Source organism: Lipophrys pholis (genome assembly GCF_963383615.2).
Source record: "Lipophrys pholis genome assembly, chromosome: 2".
Lineage (NCBI taxonomy): Eukaryota > Metazoa > Chordata > Actinopteri > Blenniiformes > Blenniidae > Lipophrys > Lipophrys pholis.
This window is the reverse complement of record NC_137636.1, coordinates 31,414,636-31,437,247: the sequence shown is the minus strand read 5'-3', so window position 1 is coordinate 31,437,247 and position 22,612 is coordinate 31,414,636. Positions and strand designations below refer to the sequence as shown.

The 22,612-nt window shown below is 41.6% G+C and overlaps 1 protein-coding gene across 2 annotated transcripts in view; it reads left to right on the top strand.

Moving 5' to 3' along the window:
- adcy7 (adenylate cyclase 7) overlaps window positions 1-22,612 on the top strand; it is a 69,285-nt gene that overhangs the window by 15,290 nt on the left and 31,383 nt on the right. For both annotated transcript variants that reach the window (XM_080458026.1, XM_080458025.1), the window contains exon 2: window positions 18,153-18,853. In XM_080458026.1, the coding sequence (XP_080314152.1) occupies window positions 18,689-18,853 (165 nt within the window). In that variant the 5' untranslated portion in view covers window positions 18,153-18,688. The remainder of the gene's footprint in view (window positions 1-18,152; window positions 18,854-22,612) is intronic.

The following is a 22,612-nucleotide window of genomic DNA, read 5'->3' as shown; positions in this document are numbered from 1 at the left end:
CCATCCCTGCCTCCCTGGTAGTTTGAAAAGTCCTGTTTGACGTAAAGTGATCGACTGTCTAAATGAAAAAGTGCTGCATGTCGACACCAGGGTGGTGTTTTTGTTTACTTTTGAGAAGCCGCCCAAAGAACCGTGACTTTATCAACTCACCATAAACACAGAAACTTGTCATTTATTTGGGATTATTCCCACATAACTGTATAAGCCTATTTCTGCTTTTTCCAAAATAGAGCTGAAAATACTCTACAATATTTAGAACAAAGCAAATGTTTGGCAAAGATATTATAAACACAAAAAAGGCTGCAGCCACAATCTCCATCAAAGGCAGACTAAACACTCCTACAAAGGGACAAATTGTGGAAACACTTCCAAAATGTATTGTCCACATTGACTATGTGATTGAAACCTGACTTTCTTAGCAAATTATCAAGTAATCCGACAATTAATCAATTGTTTAGTGGTTTTACTTGTTATATTACCTGATCTGTGTATTTCTGTTATGTTTTGTTGGTAATAAGTACAAAAACCCCAAAGGAGTCTAACCTTAATCCAAATAAATGTGGTATTTCATTTCATTGTGGGAATATTTAGAAATGCACTGACCTGAAGAGTTGAGTTCATGATTTATTAAAAGCAACAACAAAAGTTTATTTAGTTTGTATGACGTCTTCTCTGTCTTATTGCAAGAAATTCTTTACATTTTGACAGTAAATTGCTTTTATCAGCTTGTATTTGTATTTTATTTATTCCATTCATTTAAAAAAAGAAGACATTTGTTTTTTAATATTAACACAAAAGTTTACAAACATCTGAATGGAAAGGAGCAGAAGGAAGAATAATCTTATGTAATCCGCCCCTTTGTGCCAATAGTCAGTTGACAACAGCATAAGAAAACAACAACAAACAACAAAATGTCTGTGATCATTGAGAAGCAGAAGTATCTTCTGAACCTTGGTATTATGATTATCAGATCCAGTACATACAGGTCTGACTGTGCTTTATAACATGTGATATATTTTTTATAACTAATTTAGAAACTACACATCAGATCAAGTATTAATAAGTATTTATTAGTTCATATTAGCTGGGAGTTTGAATTAGAGATGTTTCTTCTTTCTCTAAGCTGTATTCAGGGTGGGATTTGCTGGAGGGATTATGAGGAAGTCCACTTCCTCCGTCCTCTGGTCTATCATCCCCGCTTCGGCTGAATAATTTCAATTGCTAGACATGATAATAATTTTCCTCCTCCACAGACTGGATAAAGTGCATCAAATGTATGTATTTTAAAGTTTAAAGTAGTCCCTTGGATCGCATTGACGGTGAAGCTCTAAATTCATTCACATCCTGTTGCAAATTTTGGTTATAACCTCTTGTATTTTGACGATATAGCCTCAATATTTGGGCATTCTAATCCCCGTTCGCACGACCAGTGGCATTTCTAGATGTAAATACTTGGTGGGGGAAGATTTTATTTCAGGTGTAAAATCGGTGCACAACCTTTTAGCCACAACATTTTAACAGCCATATAGGTGCTGATCCCATGAAAATGTTGAGCCTTGGAGATAGCTGATTGAAAAAAAAAATTCTATTAAAAAAAATAAAAATAAAAAATTAATTAAAAGTAGTAATCGAACCAGGCCAAGCTGATTCATAGATGGAAGCTTAACCACTCAACCTCACTGATCACTCATTTTACCACAAGTTACCTTCAGTTCCTCAGCGAAAGTAAGAGTTTCAAACCCGTCCTCGTAACTAATCGACCTAATTAATTTTTATTCTTAACTGTTTGTTAGCTTTGGCTGCTAACAAGCTGGTATTTGTGACGACTCGCTCCGGTTCTGTGAAGCAGAGCCTCAATCAGCACCAGCCAATCAGCTCTCTCAATGACGTTGTTCGTGGGGCTTCGGGCTTCAAGCCCCACGAGGCATCAAAATCACGTGATCTGAATGAACGGAGCCACAGCCTGAGCATGTGCACTTTCACTTTACTGCATCCAATACACACTGCATGGTGAGAGAGGGGTGAGCCCCACTAATGCACCATCGGTGTGGATCAGGAGGAAACACAACCTGAAACCGCAAGAGGAGACCAATAACCAGGGAGTACAGTCCTCACACTGTAATTATGTGCTATATAAGAGGAAGTTTTATTAGAATTAATAGCATACTTTGCAGGCAGTCCTTTAAGATGACACCAGATGGAGCTCAGCCCCACCTGCCCCTAATGACCAGTCGCCCCTGCACACGGCAACGTTTCAAGTGACAACACCTCATCCGTTAAACAAACGGATCCCCAAAAACTGAAGAAAGTTTTGCGGCTACACTTGGATTCGTTGTCGTGTAAAGGGGACCTAAGTGCAAGTTAGAAGCGTTAAGGTCCCGTCCAAATGGACACAAATATAGGTTCATAAGCATACTTCTTTTTAAAAAATTAGATAGTCAAAATTTCCTCAGTATTTTTAAAGAGTGAAAAAGCACATTTTTGAAAGTGGTTACTGGGTGAATAAATGTAAATTTATCTGGTGAAAATGCTTACATGATAACCCCACCTCTCCCTTAACCTGCATTAGCTAACCCTGCCAACCAACAACACAGTGATGGTGGATTCCAGCCTTGTGTTGGTCCTCCAGAAGCTTGTTCTGGATTTTACAACAAAACCTTCTACTCCTTTTCTAGTCTTCTTTTCAGCAACAACAAAGGAAGCTAAGAACAGCATACGCCACATGCTCTTGGACAGACTGGGCTGTTTTGAGTTTCATATGTGCGCTTCATGTCTTCTTTGTTCTTGGCTTTATTTCTGTGGCGGTGTCATAACGTCACTACTGGATTCGTACAGCATTTTGACTGCTTTTGGTTGTCCGTGCTGCGGTTGCACGTTTGGAAAGTCTCTGCAATCGATGCACATTCAAAATGTAGTATGAGTCTATACGTTCTTTGCTACACATTACATTATTTCATTTATTACATCGATTTTTACCAAAATAATAGGTTCTATAGCTTTGTGCGTTGATAAAGCATCACATATTGCACCCTGGCTATATATAAAAGCGTTTCATTTGTATGCTACTTGTGGAATAATCAGTTGCATCGCACACAGTGTACACAGACTGGTCCTTTGTCGTTTTGGTTTGTAGTCCTGCACCACACATTGGATGAGGTCTTCACACCTGGACCACTTCGACTATATGCAGCACAGAGTCAGACTGTGACTCATGTTCGAGAAGGGCCGCTGTGAAATCATTTTAAAGCCAGTTGCTGCAGAGCCGACAGATGCTCGGTAGGAGTAACCTCGGCTTCACCCGGCTCAGCTGAAAACTCCTCTCCCCACAGAAACCTAAGGAAGGGTGCTGCTGCCTGGAGACATTCCTGACTGTGTGGCCGACGCTTCCCTCAACATTCCTCATCTCCTGGCGGCAAAACATGAGGGGGGTAGCTTTTCTGAAACGTGTACCTGTAGCCCTGCCCAGTACTGTCAGACGGCCACAGACAGGGCTCCTATTGAAAGCAATGAAAGAGAGTGGTCTCCCACTTCTCCAGCCAATGTAAAGACCACCTCACGGAGGAGCTACGAGGCCCGACTGAACACAAATTGGCTGACATTTATCTGAAGAGGCTGGTAGAGGAACAAACATTTTACGAGAGCTAATGAAGACACTCAGCGGAGAGACAAGGATACAATTAGTTAAATCCTCAGCCTCCATCCACTCCAGTCACCCATAGCTCTCAGGGGGCATTTGAGGTAATGAGATCTCTCTGTGCTCCTTCTGCGTCACTCCCACCGTCTGACCTCTCTGATGCTGCACAGCTGTAATTGAGGGCTTAGCAGAGTGTGCTGTGCCATGCTTCGCTTATAGCACATGCAGTCAGCATTTCTGCTCTCCGTCACACATGTGATATTTTTCTCTGCACAGCTGTTCACCCAACACGTCTGCAGTCACTACGTCCACCTTCCGCTGAGGCGCTTGGAGCTAAATGTTTGGCTTACTCAGGTAATTTATAATGTGCTGTTTATTGCTGCTGGGAAATGTGTCACGGCCATTTGGCCTGAACCAATTAGACTCATCCAGCAGCCATAGTTCAATGCCAACAGACCAGCTTCAGCTCTGAAGCTGACACCTCGATCAGAGGCAGCGCCGCTTCAAGCCGAGCCACCCTTCTACTGGTCGAAGCCTTTTCCAGTCGACCTCTGAACGCGGCAGGGGCAGTCGGGGTTTAAGTGCTTGGATAAAGGGCAGCTTGTCAGCAGAGTTTTGAGCGTCACCTCGCTCCCCTTGGCTGCTGTCAGAATTTTTTCCTGAGCCATGTTCTTTGGGTCCGTCTGGATGGGGAGCTCTTTGTGAGTGTGCAGACAGGGTGCGTTTGACAGCACTCATTGGTCCTCAGTGTTTGGGCCGGTGCCAGGCTGCTGTTGGACAACTTACAGAGCAACTCCTCCCTGCTTGCACACCCGCTGCCAGACAGAGGCCAAGCCAAGGAAAAGATGGAAGCCATTTTAGTCTACTGTGCCGCTTACTCCCACATCTGTTTGTCTGTTATTGCTGTTGATGGAATGCTGTTTAATTTCTTTTAATGATGTGTCATTTAGAATGCAAGTTTATAATGTCTGGTTGCCTATTCACATGTGCCCACCTGCTGTGACGTAGAAGACCATTTACAATGGGCACAAAAGGTTAAAAGATTACTGGGGGGGCTTAAAATTAATTCACAAAGCTCAAAGCACTAAAACTTTTTTGTTCAATTTATTAATTTGTATTTTCATACAGATAATGGGTTACACCTACTCCCTCCCAATCACTGTGTGCACAGATGTTTTGACGACTAATGATCTCCTTCTGTTCACCCACAATCGCTGCATAAATAATTCGTCTACGTGGCGCAAGTGAGTGGTGACGTTTCTCCTGTGGCCGGATGTGTTGTCGATAAAGTAAAGATATCAATTTTGAAGATAGCAGGAAGAGGAAATTTAACAACGCAGATATCACTTTTCAGCAGGTGGATGGTGACCATTAAATCCAATAATAATAATAATAATAATAATCACAATTGACTCAGAAAGAAATCTATACAGTTAGAATGGTAAACTAAAATAAACTAAAATATTTTTAAGGATGTTTGAGGATGAGAAACAATAGGATGTGGTAACCCGTGCAAGGCTTTTAATATGAATACAGGGAACTATATATATATAGAAAGGCGTGGGGCATCATTCAGTTAGCGGCTTCTGAAGGTGGAATATTAGCGGCATCGTAACGTAACCGTGTGCAAAATAAGATAACGTTGCACTATTTTCTGGCAGCAGAAAACACTTGAGTGAGAAATCCTGTCTCACTGACTTCTATGGAAGAAAATGACATGAGGAGATGTCCAAATTGCCTTTTCCAGCCTCTTAGTGGCATTTTGTTTTTTAATAATGAGGCTGGTTTCCTTTCAGTTACACACAATGTGGTAATGTTGAATGTTTGATGTTGATTATGGGGAATTGTAGATGTCACAAAGCCATGGATGTGGTGGTGCTTTTCTTTTATAAAGACTTGTTAAAATTTGATGAAAACGTTGCTTTCAATATTGCTGTGTATTGTGATACCCTTCTAGTGTGATTATGTACTCAGCCCTAATAAACAGCCTGCTCATATAAAATATACTGTGATCAGTATCTGCACTTTACTAATGTAAGCATTATTTATCTTCTCTGTTCATGTCCATTATGATTTCTCGTGATATGTCAGTATCTGCCTGGAACATTCGCTCCCAGGATACACGATAGAGTAACTGCGTCCATTGTTTGCCTACCAACCTGGCAACCTACAGTACTTCTTGCTCCACTGCCTGTCACACAGCATAAATCACATTGGTGATACAAGACACGTTATATGTTTGGCAAACTGGAAACTTTAGTATTTTAAAAGTTCTGTGTAACGTTTTCATCAAAGCAGTAATAACTACTCAGTTTTTGTCACACGCACACTCTGATGTGATGTTCACAATATAATCTGTTTAAAGGCCTGTATCAATAATGTCCAACAGTCGATATAAAATAGTTTTTCATCCTTTTTATTGAACCCGTTCTGTAAGTTGCACATTGACCGTGGCTCTTACGTTTCTCCATGATCTTCAGTGTCCTTATGTGCTGTCAAAATGTAGACTTGCATTCGCACTCTGCAGTGATTTCAGCATGAATCTCTATTTTCAGCAGGAATTCAGTCTCATATATTTTTTTTTTCCATGAAGTATTTGCCGATGTAAATTTATTGAATCTTGTTGCTTTTGCTAAAATGTGATACACATGACCTCCCCTCTGATTTACGTCATTCTTGGCTATTATGTGTTCGGTGCTGTGGTAGAGACCTTGAATGTTTCTAAGTAGGAAAGAAGAGCGTGACAGGCAGCAGTAAGCCTGAACACGATCACAGCTTCATCGTTTCATATATTCTTACACAGGAATCATTGTAACCAGGGATGACGACACAGGGCATGCTTTAACTCGGGGAAATGTAAATTCTCTCAATCTAAAAGCTTTAGTCCAATGTCGATTTATGCAATTAAACATTAGAACAGCCAAAGTGAAAAGCCTTGATTTGCTGCGTTATTTAAATCAGGAATTTTGAGGTTTTGACTTAGCCTCCAAATTCTCCAGATTTTAATCCAATGGAGCTTCAGTGGGACGTGCTGGACAAACAAATCTCATCAATGGAGGCCCACCCCGCAACTTCCAGGACTTAAATAATCTGCTCCTCACATCTCAGTGTCAGATACCACAGCATGTCATCAGAGGTCCACTGGAGTCCACATGTCAATGTGTCCGGGCTGATTTAGCAGTAGAGGAACTTACACAATGTGAGCCAGAAGGTCTTAATGTTGTGGTTGAGTATTTGGACAAAATGGTGTTTTTTGCAGTAAGTGAGTGAAATATATGGAGACATAAGAAAAAAGGTTAATAGTGCAGGAGATGTGGACAGACTCATAAGCTGCCATTTTTAGCTTTGCCAACGAAAGTTGGGGCGAAGGTTATGTTTATGTTTGCGTGTATGCATGTGTGTGTGTGTGTGTGTGTGTGTGTGTGTGTGTGTGTGTGTGTGTGTGTGTGTGTGTGTGTGTGTGTGTGTGTGTGTGTGTGTGTGTGTGTGTGTGTGTGTGTTTGTGCGTGTGTGTGCGTGCATGGATGTACGTACTGTATATTTTACTAACTTTTCGCAAAAACTGTTTTCATACCCGAATTGCATGAACGGTTCAGGGATGGTTTGACATCATCCAAGGACCACTCCATTAGACTTTGGGAGCCAACAGATCCTGGAGAGGTAAGATATTTACTCCATTGTAGACACGCTGGAGCTCCACTCTGAGCCGTCCGTCGGCGCTGAAGCTGCTGTTAGCCGTCCGCTCCACGCCCCCCTTCTCCACTCTCAGCCAATCACAAGCCAGCTCATTCTAATCCTGTGTTCAAGTAACACAAAAGAATGGGAATCAACAGGACATCATTTAACGTTGCAACAAGATGAAGCAATTCAAACGACCTTGACAAATGATGGAAGGAGTGAAATGGTGGATATACTCTATCGAGTGCCTTTTCTAGTTTCTATTATTCATTCATTCATTCATTTTCTTCCGCTTATCATTTTCCGGGTCGCGGGGGTGGCAGTTTGAGCACCGTCACCCAGATCACATTGTACCGATTAAGAACCTTCCTGCAGGTGGTGAGCCCACGGGAACACGAACCCACTACCCTGAGATTGTGAGTCTCATGCTCTACCAACTGAGCTAGCTGGGGACTTAGTTTCTATTATCTAACTCCATTGTCAAGGATCCATTAACCTAAATTTACTTTTAATGTGCGTCCAGACCTCCCCCTGTTCAGAAAAAGAATAACAAGCTAATATCGAGGCTCATAAATGCATTTCCAGACTCAATATGTCTGCATGCACTGCACATATTTTGCATTTCATTTCAGCGAATTGAATTTAATCCGAATGTAAAGCCACCTCCTGTATCTCTGGTTCACTTTCTCCAAACATCACGAGTTTACCTTTACAGCTGGAGTGTAATCAATGAGCTGTAGTATTACATGTTTGCGTTGGTGTATCTCTCTTTATTTCCCTTGGGAGCTCGACCTGTTTATGTGTTTCCACTCTAGGCTTACGGCCTTTAGTGACCTCGCCACAGGATGCAGGTCAGACATCACAGTTGACAGCTACGGGTGTGGTGGCAAAGTGACACATCTCGCACACACACACCAGTACAGCCATGCATTCACAGCAATATAAGAATTGTGTAAAATGAAGCCGTAGAGGAGTTTTATTGCCACCTCGGCCTTTGTGGTCTTGCCGATTCCCAGTGTGGCCTCTCTTCTCAAAGATAATACACAGGATGTTTCAGGAGGAATATAATAGGATATGTTTCCCGTTAAATCCTGGAAATCTCCTGTGGGGAATACTTAATCCTTGCTTCATCAAAGGGCCTTATACAGATACTGTTGGCCGGCTGGAGTCTTTGTGCACTCCCGTGTCAACCCAGTGTCTGTTTGGCTCATTGTTCTTTGGTGTTTAAAGGAATTTTTATACATGCTGGCCAACAGTGAAAGTCAACCAGTGGAGTTATGGCTGCTTTTGCACTGTGAATCATGAGCACAGTTAAAACAACACCAATTATGACAGTAGATTGTAGAAAACATGCACCAGATGGCCCCGTCAGCAGCCAGAGCTTTATGATAGCCTGGAAAATTACCATCATCATGCTGATCTGAAGCTGTCACCAGTTTCTGTTGCAGTAGCTTTGTGTGATATCTCCACTAGGTTCTGCTTAGATGTGTAAACAACTCTGTACTGTGCTGCCTGCAGATGTTGTGGTTTCTATTTGGATGCCGGTTGTAAGCTGACTGGCCCGCTAAGGGATAATTATGGTTTTCTTATTGGTGGTGTCAGTGGTGAAAGGGGCTGGGCATACACCGGGGCCCCGCTGCTCCAGAGCTGCATGATGGAGTGAGTCCAGTTACGAAACCTGAAATGGGGATGTGGTTGGCTACAACAGTTGGAAACAATGGTGTGTCTCACTGTGGCACATTCTTTCCTGTTGTGTTTTTTCTTTCCTCCAGGTCATTTCCAAAATATGCTTCTTTTGGAAATAGAAAAAAACTGTGAAACTCATATTTCAATGTGCAAAACTGAACGTTTTTAAAGTTTTTTTCTTGTAGAAGCACTCAAATATGCAGTGGAGTGAATTTTACTTGTGTACTATTTGAGGGCTGACATGGGTGACAGAAAGCGAGAAGTTCCGAGGTTTGCAGTTAGTCTTGTGGGCTGCTTTCAAAAATCTTCAGACGTTCTCGAATTGGTGAAGCCTGTAGTTATACTGATAAAATCGATGTCTGTGAGTAGCTGTTTTGTCAAAAAACACGTTTTTTTGGGGGGGGGGGGGGGGAAGCACATGATTTTCTTTGCAAGCAAGCTGACATGTGAGCGATGTGTGAACTGAGGACTTCAATCTGGGCTGGGAATGACTCAGATAGTCTACTACTGTATGAAAACAAAATAATGTTTACATGCATTAAAAAAACTGATATCACGCTAATAGGGATCTTAACTCTAAAGAAGATGTCATTAGAGATGCTTTTGTCAACACTACTTATTCAGTGAATCCACAGTTTCTGATCAGTCACAACTCATTCAGCTAAATAATACAAACGCTTTTCTGAGAGTCCTCGAATTTTTAACTGTGCCTCCATTATGTTAAGGACTATGTGAAAAGCTGCTCGGCCACACTTCTCCTTTGTGAGACTGCAGGTGTTTTTCAATCCCAACAAGCGCATGAGTAGGAAATGGCTTCGACTAATCCAATCACTGCCATTTCAATATTGGATTTGCCCCACGGTTGATATGTTTAGATCTAAATTGTATGTATCTTTAAATCAATAAACTCCTCTTTGTGTTGCTGCTTGTGTCATAATGATGGCTTCACTTGTGGCGGTGGTGCGACGCGGCCGCAGTTTGTGGAAGTAAATGTGAAACACTCGAGCAGCAACGTTCCGCTTCCGAGCACGTGGCGCTCCTCCTGCTTGCACTTCCTGTATTTATTCTGAGCAGTGGCATTTAAGGCTGAAATCAGCGCTGAAATAGCATCCTGTTAATATTGTTAGGTATCAGCAGCTCCTCCTGGTGAATGCGCTTAATTCAATACCAGTAGACAGTACTGGGAGGAGAGGAGGAGACATGGGAAAGGACGCTGAGCCTAATCTAATCTGCAAGCTGCATTTCTGTATATATATATATATATATATCAGTCATTAGTTTGTAGAAAAGCTTCTGTGAGCTCTTGCAAGGTTACATAGGTGCTCTCAGTTCTGCCTGGGCAGGTTGAAATTGTTCCATGTGCTTGGTGAAGATAATATTTATAGATCCTGGTAGGTTTTGTGGTTCATGTTTTTAAAAAATGGCCCGTTACTATTTACACTTTACAAAAGGTTTTCATGCTTAAGAACTTATTGCCTTCCCTCTTTATGGAGCTCGGTTAAATCATGACTTTGTACATGCAACACGCATTTATGAGCACATGGTTGTCCAATAATTGTGCCGTATTACTGGCACACTGGCTTTACATTTGGCACTCAAAGTAGGAAATGGCAACGCTGACATTTCCAACACTTTTAAATCCACCATAAAATCCCATCCATCCATCTTCTTTACTGCTTTTTCCAATTCTACAGGTCGGGTTACAAGTCCATCATATATTTTCTTTGGACTGTAGAGGGGAAGCTGGAGTAGCCAGAAGAAAACCCACATACACAGATGGGGGAGAACATGCAGACTCCGCACAGAAAGCCCCCAATGCTAGGATTAGAGCCGGAGATATTCTGGCTGTGAGATTAGAGACCTAACCACTACACTTCTGTGTGTCCATCCAATAAATTCTCCAAACTTTAAAATTAGTTGCTGCAGACGACCAAGATAAACTTCTAAAGTGTGTAAGCCGAATTGAATTCTTGTTTGAACATTTCCTGACTTGGTTCATGGGATTTATGGGGAGAAAGAATATCATAATAATATTGACACTGAATCACATCATAGTTTACATGCATACTGATTAGGGCCGGGCAAAAGATCTATTTAATCAATTTATTGAATTTGTCGCTAAAAAAGATTTTTATTTTGCAAACTCGAGTTTTATTTCCCCCACAGTTTTTCCACATTTTTCGCGTTCCGTTCTACCATTCCTTATAGGATTCCGTAGTTGCTGTTGCACTTTTGCTTAAACCTGGGTTAAAGCTTGATTTTGAGGATGACTGAGCCTCGTTTACTTTTTATTTTGTGATTGTTTATTTTAGCTCTGAGGAAAATCACAGCAATAAAGTTGCACTTTTGACAATATACCCCGAAACGAAATCACGCAGCCTTAATACTGATTCAAATGGTCCGCAGATCAACAGCAAGTGTAAACCGTTACACGATTATAACGTAAAGAAAATTAAAGTTTAAAATGAAAGTGTGTTTCTGCATTAAATTGTAACCTACAAAAGTAAGCTGCTTCGGAGTTTTATTTGCTAACAGCAATAACTAAACATAAACCTTCCTCATATGAGTGGTTCAAGTGTATATTATGAACTAACCAGAGAGGAGATTGCAATGTTTACTCTCTTTAATGCTTGGTCGAAGAAAGTCAGCTCCACAGGGAATGCCCGATTCCTTTGGTCTGGAGTTCTTTTACCCACGCAAACTTTAACCCTGGATGTGTGCAGTGTGGGCTCAGAATGTTGTTCTCCTTCCTTTGACAGAGGTCACTCTTTGTCCCTTTTTTGTCCAGGCTTATTGAATGCCAACAGAAAGGCGGCTGTAAAAGCAGAGTGATTTGCTTTGGAAGGAGTCCTGCCTGTTTGCTCGCTGTGAAAAGGCTTTGAATCGGACCGAGGGTTGGTGAAGATCCGATCCGATCTCTAGATAAGCTCACTTTATTACCAATGAAGTGATTATTTGCCATAAAGAGAATGAATTGTCAATTTTAGGCCTTTACTCACTCATGAGCCTGCAGCTCTTTGCTCCAAACCTTTGCCAATTAAAATAGCTTTAAAGCTGCTGGCCTTTAATGGGACTCGATGGATGATTAATAAACAACCTTCAAGCTGAAAAAAACTCATTAAATAGGTTCAGATTTAGTATTACGTGGCCCAGAACCAAAACAACAGACACTGCGTCACTATCCAAATACTCCAGGGCTGCACTTCATCCAGCAGCTTCAAAGACGTTTTCCTGTTTGAGGAATTGTCTGGTGTTTGCAGGCAGCTGCGCAGACACCTACTCCCGCCCTGTTTCCATAGACGTTTCACATGTCGTTCTGCGAGCACATCAGGATGAGACCAGATCAGAGTGCAAACACTCTGCACAAACATCAGCACGGTTTATTGATAAGACTTGATAACACTGTTCTGTTTGGTCATTAATTTGTTTGTATTAATTGACGGGACGCCATGTTTTCTCATTGTCCGTCTTTCAGATCAAAATGATATTTACTTTAGTTTATTGTTAGTGTGAGCATGGAATCCCAGATAACAAACAACACTCACCGATTACTTCAGTGATACATTGTTTTTAAAAGTGCTAATAAAAATGTTTGCAATCAATTATAAAGTCTGATCCAAGAGTCTAAAACCTGCGGCTCTGGAGCCACGTGACTCGCTGAAACTTTCACTAAATTATGCCTAAATATACATTTGAGCTTATTTTTTTTAACTTTATTTACACACCAGAGTCATTTTCAAAATGAATTTTATCCCTTGGATGAAATAGGTTTTAAGAAAGACACAATAACTAAATACAAAAAATAGCTAAAATCATCAGAAAAGAAAATTAAAAAAATACTAAAATTACGACAATTGCTCAAAGGAAAAAAAGGTTTTAAAATAAAAAACAAAAAACAAACAAACACGTTAAACTGCTTAGAATAGAGATGAAATGTTTAAAACAGATTAAATGTCCTTTCTTCCTGTGGCCGTCAGACTCCACATCTCCTCCCTGTGAACAGTGAGGAGCTGTATTTTGATTCATTTCATCATTTCTGTGCTTCTCTTAGTCACTGTTAAGCCTTAAACATATTTAAATCTAAAATTACTTTGATTTTCGAACTGCCGAATACAATTATTCAACTTTTTTTTGTATTTATTCTGAGAGAGGAGCAATGCTCAAAGGAATTTCCCTCTGGGATTAATAACGTAATTCTATTCTATTCTATTCTTAAATGTCAAAATTGTCAGAAAGATATTGGAAAACAATAATGAAACTGATAGAATTGGGTACAAAAACAGCAAACGTAATGAAATGTAATGACATGTAATGAAATGTTTACCATCCTGTATATAGGAAACTTTAGAAGCGGCGTCAGCCTCATCTTAAAGGTTAAACATGATTCACGACTCCAAACAACTTTGATTTGGTGGAAAATTACAAAAAAGAGTCTTTTCAGTCATTAAAGCTGCAGAGCCCTGGTCTAGTCCAGCGTAATTTCCCAACCAGCCCGTTTTCCACATTCACAGCAGTCACGTTGTCGTTCTCCTGAGCTGAAACACACGCGGAGAGAGAGAGAGAGAGAGAGAGAGAGAGAGAGAGAGGGAGAGGGAGAGAGAGAGAGAGAGAGGGAGAGAGAGAGAGAGAGAGAGAGAGAGAGAGAGAGAGAGAGAGAGAGAGAGAGAGAGAGAGAGAGAGAGAGAGCACCCAGCCTCTGTCGCACGTCACCCCCTCTTTTCTTTGACACAGCAACCGGTGCGTTCCTGCCGCTCAGAAGCAAGAGCTCAGTGACGTTAGTCGGTTTTTGTACGGCTGCTGTTGAAGGATTCGGTGACGCCAGCTTTATAAGGGTTCTATGCGTTTCCCTCAGTTGCTAAGCTTTTCTAGTGAAAGAGCTGGCAGTGGGTTCAGGAGAAACTCTGCTCCATTGAGGCGCACTTCCCTCCCTGTCTGCTTCTCTCGGCTCGGTGCTCCAGCACAGCAACAGGTCCCATGGCGCTGCTTTCTTTCTTTTGCTATGGTAACTTTAGCAGCAGCAGCAGCAGCTTTAACATCTGGTGAATGGGAGCTCTCACAGCGTCGAACGATTGTGTCTGAAAGCAGGACGGCGCCCCAAAACCATGGCTCATCTGACCTCCGTTGTTGAGCTTTGAGCATCTTTTTTTTTGTTCTTCATAAATGAATTATTGGGTAGCTTATAGTCATGTTGGCTTCAGTCCACCATCAGATTGTTTTCTGGTCTTGCCACTCTGTGGTTTTTCAGAGTGCTTGAGAGAGTCTAACAAACCATAAAAGTCAGTGTGTTCACAGGGACGGGGATTAAACTAAACACCTAAATCAGGATTTCTCCCTGAAAACATGTGTGGCCCAGCACCCAAGGATTTTGAATAAAAGTGTTTTTTTTTTGTATTTTCTTCTGGCATTGAGCCTACATAAATCCTTTTTTAAATATTATTTATTTTCATATTTCAATAAAAATGCCTCGTGTGATATCAGAATACTTAAATTACTAATCCCATCAGAAAGTCTTACGAAATCAGTCATTTAATTTAATCTTAAAGACTTCCAAATGTAGAGGATCTAAATTAAAAGGACGCTTCAATGCCTGCCATTCGTCGGTGGAAGCAGCTGCTGCTGAGTTGGTTTAGTGATAGTAGGTCATCTTAAGTACCGAGGTTGGTGGTTCAATACCGCATCCGGCCGTGTCCATATATTAAAATGACCTTAAGAAAAACAGTGAACTACCAACATAAGCATATCATTGGTGTGTTTGTGTGCGTGTGTGTGTGTGTGTGTGTGTGTGTGTGTGTGTGTGTGTGTGTGTGTGTGTGTGTGTGGATGAATCTGACTAACTGTCATAACCTGGAGAGGTGAAAATGTGCGTCACAAGTGAAACTACATTTTCCATTCGGGCTGAGTTCAGTTGTGCTCTCATGTGGAAGCAGCCGCACCAGGATGCACAATTACTGCCTCAGTTGTAAGTTTGCCTTGAGGTTTGTTCTTGAAGCACATCACCTTTGATCAAACACAGTAAATAGAAATACTTTAACACTGCCACTTAAAATGGGCATACTTCTGTCTCCATTGTCAATTTGTCGAATCCTTCACAGTTTTCTTTTCCTCTCCAGTCGGTATAAACATGCTTATGTCATCATGGGAATATTTTTCTGTATTGTTGGCATCCTCGCCACCAAAGTTGAGATCATAATAACTAAAGATGTGCACCCGAACCGGCACCTACAGGCTATAAGTGTGATTAGATTTTTGAGACTGTTTTTCTCCAGATTCCACATCGACATTATACCCTGGAGTCTGAATTATGATGAATTTGACTCGTTATTTTTCAGAGACCAAACAGTCAAAAGCGAAATAAGTGTTACCCCTGAACTCACATCAAACATAATGCCACAATTTCATCCGGTGCAGCACAAATACTGTGCTGATGATATTACGAAACACCTGAATTTCTCTTTCCTTTGCCTTGACATTCGGTGCACTCAATTCTTCAAAATCATGACTGAGCATCCGATGTTTTATGCTCTGAACACATTTGTTCCCTCCTTGAAAACTGCCTTTCCATCCATCCATCTAAAGCCAATCTGGACTCATCAATACTAAGTGATCATGCGTCAAGTCTTCTCTTGACGAAGATCATCTAAAAAGTGTAATTGAAGAACTCTTCTGATGATCCTGTCATGTTTTGGTCCTTTTCAGGTCTCCAATGACAGCCTTAAAACATTTTCCCCTGTATTTCCTTTGTATTATTTTCAATGTGATTTACCCTGATGAATACTAGAACCCCTGGAAAACTGAGTTTTCTGGCCCAGTATATTACCGGCTTGATGAAACACAGGCTTTTATTTTAATAATGAGTGACAGCTAATATCTAAACTCAACAAAATTACATAAGTTCCACACACGTTATATGCTTTAACCTCCAGGTGAAACATTCGGGAATTGAAATGTAAAATGAACGTCTTTTGTTTGTCATTATCCTGCAAATCCTGCAAATAACCAGGATGAAAGCAAGTGATTACTTTGCCTCATTGTGCAGTATTTTCTCAAGTAGGAAGGTAGATCTGAAGATATCACATAGTTTCCTTGAGGTCTGCTCTTTGTTTGATAACGTCTCTCGTGTTCCCTCGCCGGTACGAACTGTCTGGACTGTTTGTGTTGCGTCTCAACCGCTTCATACACTCAGTGCACTCGATTTCCCCTGGTTTAGTTTCCACTCTTACCACTGACTTGTTCCAGTACCATCGGCTGGCGAGCACTTTTACCCGAACTCCACATTCCCATGTAGGCGATCACTAATGTTCCTGATATCTTTATTCCGGCCTAACTTGCTTGTCTCGATGACATTTATAGTAACAAGTGCGACTGAGAGCGAATCAGTGCGAGACTCAGTTGCTCCCAGGTTTGAGATCTAAACATTGTGTTTGGCCATCATGTGGAGTAAATGACTCCCTCGGTTTAGAGCCACTAAACATCCATGCAGGCTTCCTTTGTAACACACCAGCTGGTTTTTTTATTGATGCAGGTTGAAGGCACCGTACCCCACCGCTGCCGTGGCCTTTGTTTTTTTACCTCTATGTTCGCCCTACTGATTTTACTGCCTTCAGACTGCCGGTAGGTGTGATATCTGAAGCCGGGGAGAGCCGAGGAGATGCTGCTCAGCATCGGCAGCGACAATGAAAGGGAAGCTTAAGAGTGGTCGTAAAGCAGTCATCGCACCCATGCACATTTTAACTCTACTAAAGCTTAGGCACTGACCCTTCATTCACACACAATGTAATAGGTCTGCTTTTTTTTCTTGACCCTGCTTTTACCCCCTCTTACGTTTTTTTCTTTTCTTTTTACGGCACATAGCATCTGTTGCAGTTGCTATGTGAGAGACGACCATGAAGCAGCATAATTAAATGGAGGGAACAAGGTTTTTATTGACAGCAGTGCGAAGTTCATATTGTTTCCATTGATCTTGAAGCCTGCGTCTCCTCCTCTCTGCCAGATAAATATGTATTGGAAAGCTGGTGATACACAGCTACATGCTGATTGTCTTGTTCTTGAGCAAAGGTTTCGCATTTCTTTGAAAGGATTTTAATCTCAATGTGAGTCATTTACTTCCGCTTCCTAGAACCTTTCTTTCATCTCAGACCGTGGCGTCCTTGGATGGTATCGCACAGTATGGTTATATGGACTCGCGCAGGATGGCCAAACAGCTTGAGTTGTTTAAAGAGAAAATATGCAACAACGCTGCTTTCAGGAGACAATTAACACAGAATGGGAGCTTGTTTCACATCGACAATTGTCTCTTTGTAAATTAATTATACAAACCTCAGGTGGATTGTTTGTTCTCTATTAAATCTTTATAGATGGATAATTGAAATGTTTTTGAAGACATCCCAGCTGATTCGTCGAAGCAGAAATACACTGAGATTTACAGAGATAGTTTAAGAGCATGGTACAGTAATTGTTAACAAAATTGAAGCCCTTGATTCAAATTAAAACTGAGAAGTATAATTTAGATTGATACACTCTCCAGACAGGTTTGGATCTGGTCAGGGTATTGCTGATTAAAAAAAACACTGAACCAATACTTTCTGTGATCCATTACCCCCCTTCGTCTTGTTTACATGTGTGCAGTTGTAGGTAATCTAAATTGATCGATTCCCTTGGTTTGGCTACTTTTTTGACAGAAACCTCAGTCTGGGTTCCGTCTCGGCTGGGAAGTCAGACGCTTTGTGTGTTTGTGTAGAAGTCCTCCCCATGATGTGGTATTATTCAGCTAATGGCTCCTAATGCGAGCTCCTCTCACTCCCCAGTGCGGTTATCTTGACAGCTGCTTCCCATGAAAGCTGCGGCCAAAATACTGCAGGTCCAAGGTAGAAATGGGGCTTTCTGGATTTGGAAATTTCCGTGGTCCAGTTATGAGTAAGCTTGTGCTCATCAAGGTCTCCGGATATTTACAGCTGGCTCCCACAATACTCCCAGTGAATCAGCTTAAATGTTTGAATACTTTCTTTGTATCAGTCAGTTTTACAAATGTCTCCTTAAGCAATAATTCCTCCAGATTGCATGGAATAATCCGTGACTTGAATGATTCTATCAGTTGATTTTTGTGTTGTTTGTGTGTGTTTGTGTGTGTTCATTTTCTGATCTTCTCTCATTCCAGGTACCTGAATCCTGGTGGGATCCCCATTGACCTTTGTTCTCCCCCCACCCCATCAGCTCCCGTTCTCCTCCTGCTCTTCCTACATACCCCTCTCTCCTCCCCTTTCAAAAAGACGAGGAAGAAAAAAAGCTCCCCTCCTACTGTGTGTCTCCCTGTCTCGGGCTTATTACTCAAACCCTCTGAAGAGAGCAACACAGTCGCTGGCAGAGGATGAAGCGGGTCTGCTTGCCAACAGCAGACAGAGGATAGAAGACACAAAAGGCCTAGCGAAGTGTAGAGAGACTGTGAGCGAGGCTGAGAGGACAACCAGTGCACAGAGCCACTACAAAACAGAGGGAAGCAACAGCAGCGATCAAGATGCTCCGACGAAGGAAAGATACACGTTTCACTTCAGCGTCATGAGGTAGCAAGGACCTGCAAGCATCTCCAACTGTGGAACTCTTTTTTTTTTTTTTTTTTTTCCTCCACAAACCTCTGGGTTACCAAACTTATACTTGGAGACGTCTGCTATGCCTGTGTGAGTAGTGTTAGTAGCCATGCCAGCCAAGGGAAAGTACCTGCTGAATAATCAGGAGCTGAAAAATGAGGCACTGTACCGCAAGTTCTCCTGCATCAGCCAGTATCAGCCTCTGGTGCTCCTGCTGGGCCTCTCCATGCTCTGCTGTGGGATCCTCCTCATCCTCTTCTTCGCCCTACGACTGGTGAGTCCTCACAACCACGCTACCACAGCGGGTATTAAAGGATGGTTGATCATCATAAGGGAGCGGGGTAAATAAATGTAACTTTAATCTTCACCTCTGGCAGCAGATTTTTCTTAATACTCGTAATCTTTCCTGCCAGACGCCTCTCAGGCCTGGGAACAGAGACGTTTGCCATTGGTCACTAGTTGTTTTGGAGTCTTGCACCGGAATTATGAATATTTTATGCCGGAAGCAACAGTGACTTTTTTAAATGTTTGGAGAAAAAAAAAAGAAGCTTTTTTCTGATCATGATTTTAAGGCGTTTTTAAGGAAATCTCTCAAATCCTGATTCATAATTATCATTATTAGTTTTCCTTCGTCCTCCTTGTAAACTTTAAAAAAAAAACTTTTTATTGTGGATTGGTACTAAATAAGACAGTTTTCTGCACCTCAAACTTACAAAATACTGCATGATAGTCTTCGTTTTAGTGGAAAATAACCAAAACATGACTCACTAAAAGAAGTAATTACCTGTTGCAGGCCTTCTTTCTGGAAAAGAAGTCATCGCATTACGAAGTGAACCAAGTTTGAAAACACAGCCTGTCCCATTCCGCCGACAGAAGAAAGGGAAGCGGGGTTTATGTGAAGGCTTGCGTCAACCAAGAGGGGGTCATAGATGGGCTACGTGAAAGGCCGACAGGTGTTAGTGTGAAGCCATGAACAGTACACATGTTGACATTAGATACAGAGGATATCACCTTTGTGCTTCAAAAACCTGTCATCCAAATACAGTTTCCTTCAGAAACACAGTACAGTAGCGGGTGAACCGGGAGTGTTAAATATGTGTTAAAATCTTGTTTAAGGGTTTATGTCACACGTATTCGCCAGCTCCCGTAATCACAACCTGGGTCAGGGATGTGTTATTTTCCTCCTTCTGTACTTGATGAAATTATATTAGATAAGCAAATTAATGACTCTGAAACACGCCTCGGTCTATGTAATTGCAAACTGCGATGCGCGTGATAAGAAAACACATTTTCAAGTGCCTTGTTTCAACCACAGTTGAGAAGATCAATAACGGTAATAGCATCTCTGGGTTCGGGTGGCAGTATTCCATGCACGTGCACACTTCACATGACTAAACAGCTTTGAATAGGACACATTATGAAGAACCAATGGATCCCACCACAAGGACAACTTTCATTGATGATGACCACAGTTTATTCAAATTTCAATTTCTTTTCTCTACATAACCGTTTTCTTTAATAGGAAGCCCGTGTTTATGTGAGTGTTGGGGTCAACACAGATACATTTCCACTACACTACAGCATCGCCTGTTCTGCTATTCCCCGCCTAATTTTGTTTTGTCTTGTCTGTCCCATGTCTCTCTCTCCTGTTATTGTGTGTAAATAAGTAACTGCAGGTCTCTACAGAGAGTCTGGTCTCCACCAGTGCCAATGCTTGTCTATCAATCTATTTAGGATTCGAGCACTGAAAGTGCAGGAGGACCCTATTGAAACCAGAGATTATTTATCTTATTTTCTTAAGCTTATTTTACATTTATTTGTCACCTTCTCATAAAATGAGACAATTAGGATTTCTTGTCGAAGTGTATTCACTTAACCCATGGTTTAGATTTTGATTTAAAAAAAAACCTAAAAGATAACATTTTGGAAAATGTCAGGAAAAACCACCTGCATGAACATTTCTTATGTTATTTTAACTCGAGAATAGCAGTAAAGGAATTTTTATTATATGGCACATTGTCCATGATCATTCACATTTGCCCATTCATTCAGGCAAGCACACCCACAGTGCTTTGCTAAAAGACACCTTGGAACATGGTTGGAGGGAGATGACAGATCGAACCACTTTGGGTTTAAAAAACAGCCCAATATAACCGTTTAAAATGAATACTTATTTCATCAAAGACTGAAATGAATGTAATGTGAATGTAACAGGACAAATTCAAATTATTTTTGTAAAGAGCAACAGTGAGAAATTCTTAGTCTAACAGGCGTTACAGGTACAATGTGCCTTTATATAATGATCAACCAACTTCACTTCCACCTTTAGAGTAAAAGATTCCAACTGGCTTCCCTTTGAAAGTGCTTTTGTTGCTGATAAATCCTGACATCCATTGTTAAGAACACCTTTTAATGTAAAATTCCTCAGGAGGTGCAACTTCAACCACAATTTGCTTCTTAGCAAGAGATAATAGGGGCCGCATGAGGTTTTTGAAGTAATAGAAACAGTTCCTCTCTCAATGCATGAAAGTTTGCAGCGCTGCTTTTAGAGTACAGGTATTAGGTGTTTTTTTATGCTTTTGCAGTAACTTCAATCACAGTGAGTACCAAAGTTCAGGAAGCTTCAAACACGAAATCTATTAAATCAAAGTTTACTACAGCAGCAGTTGTTGTTGATGTCCAGTTTTGTGGGGTAAAAGCAATACTTACAGTAAGTACCGGTGTGTGGGGGACTGGTGACCGATCTTTCACCACGGGCTGCAGTCGCTACCCCCTGTGACCTCTGGCTCATTACTGAAAGTGTATCAATGGCTGGATGGACGGATCAATATCCAGTATCGGGTCATACTTAATTACACCTGAGGTTTTCCTGTTGATCGGCGTTTGGAAGGCACCGTGTCACATTAATGAAGCGGGTTTCGACGCTGCGGTCAGTTTGAATTCAGTCGATTTTGAAAACGTGAAATGAAGAACTGTCCTTTCCCACGATGGCTACTCAAATGAAGCTCTCAAACATCATTGCGGAAGTGGAGATGAGTTCGTGATTGTGTAACTGTTTGAATGCCAAGGAGGGCACTGCTAAAATAGACATGCATATTTCTTTTTTGCTTTTACTAGATTATATAATGGGAGAAAGGAAACGCACGTAAGCAATCAAGTGCATCTTCCATAGAACAAATGGCACATTTCTGTCGGGGATTTTTCTCTCCTGCCTCTGCGCACAGGAAGATCAGAGGTCATGTTCAGCTCCAGAGTGCTCCAAATATGCTCCAAATACTTGAACTCCAGTCTTTTCACTGAAGCACAATCTCCTCGTTGAATACACGACCCTGCTGCAGGCAAAATTTAGCTTCATGTGCTTTGTTTCGAATATGAATAGAAGAAAATGAATCTCGAAGGAGCTCGGGAAATGAAATGGTGGTTAAAACAATGCGGCTGTCAGTGTGCAGAAGGTATAATTGTGCCTCCGACTGTGACAGGAAAAGGCAGGTATTCATTGACTTCTGCGGATCTGCCGGGCTTTGTTGATTTTGGCGGGGTGGCAGACGGCGGTTCATGCCGTCAGTCCGGCCGGGCGCACGGCCCTGTCACCGAGGATTCTATTACTTTCTCCCTGCTGGAAAAACCACCCTAACCTTCCTCCTATTGTGCTGCTGCTGACGTTCTGACACGCTCCCTTATTCTTATGTTTCACACTCACACAATAGCTTCATCCCTCATGTTTACACTGTGCATGTGCACTCGCAAACATTGATTTCATATCTGACGCACACACACGCACGCACTCACTCACACACACACGCACGCACGCACGCACGCACGCACGCACACACACACACACACACACGCAGTTTGTAGTCCTGTGATTTTCTTGTCTTATTTCGACATCAAATATGCAAAATCTGCTCCGTCTCCCTCGTTCCATCACTCACTGCCTCTTGTTCCCTTCTTTATTCTCAGCTGTCTCTCCCACACACACAGTTGCCGGGGGTACTGAGTAGTCAGGGGAAAATGTTGACATGGAGCGTGTATT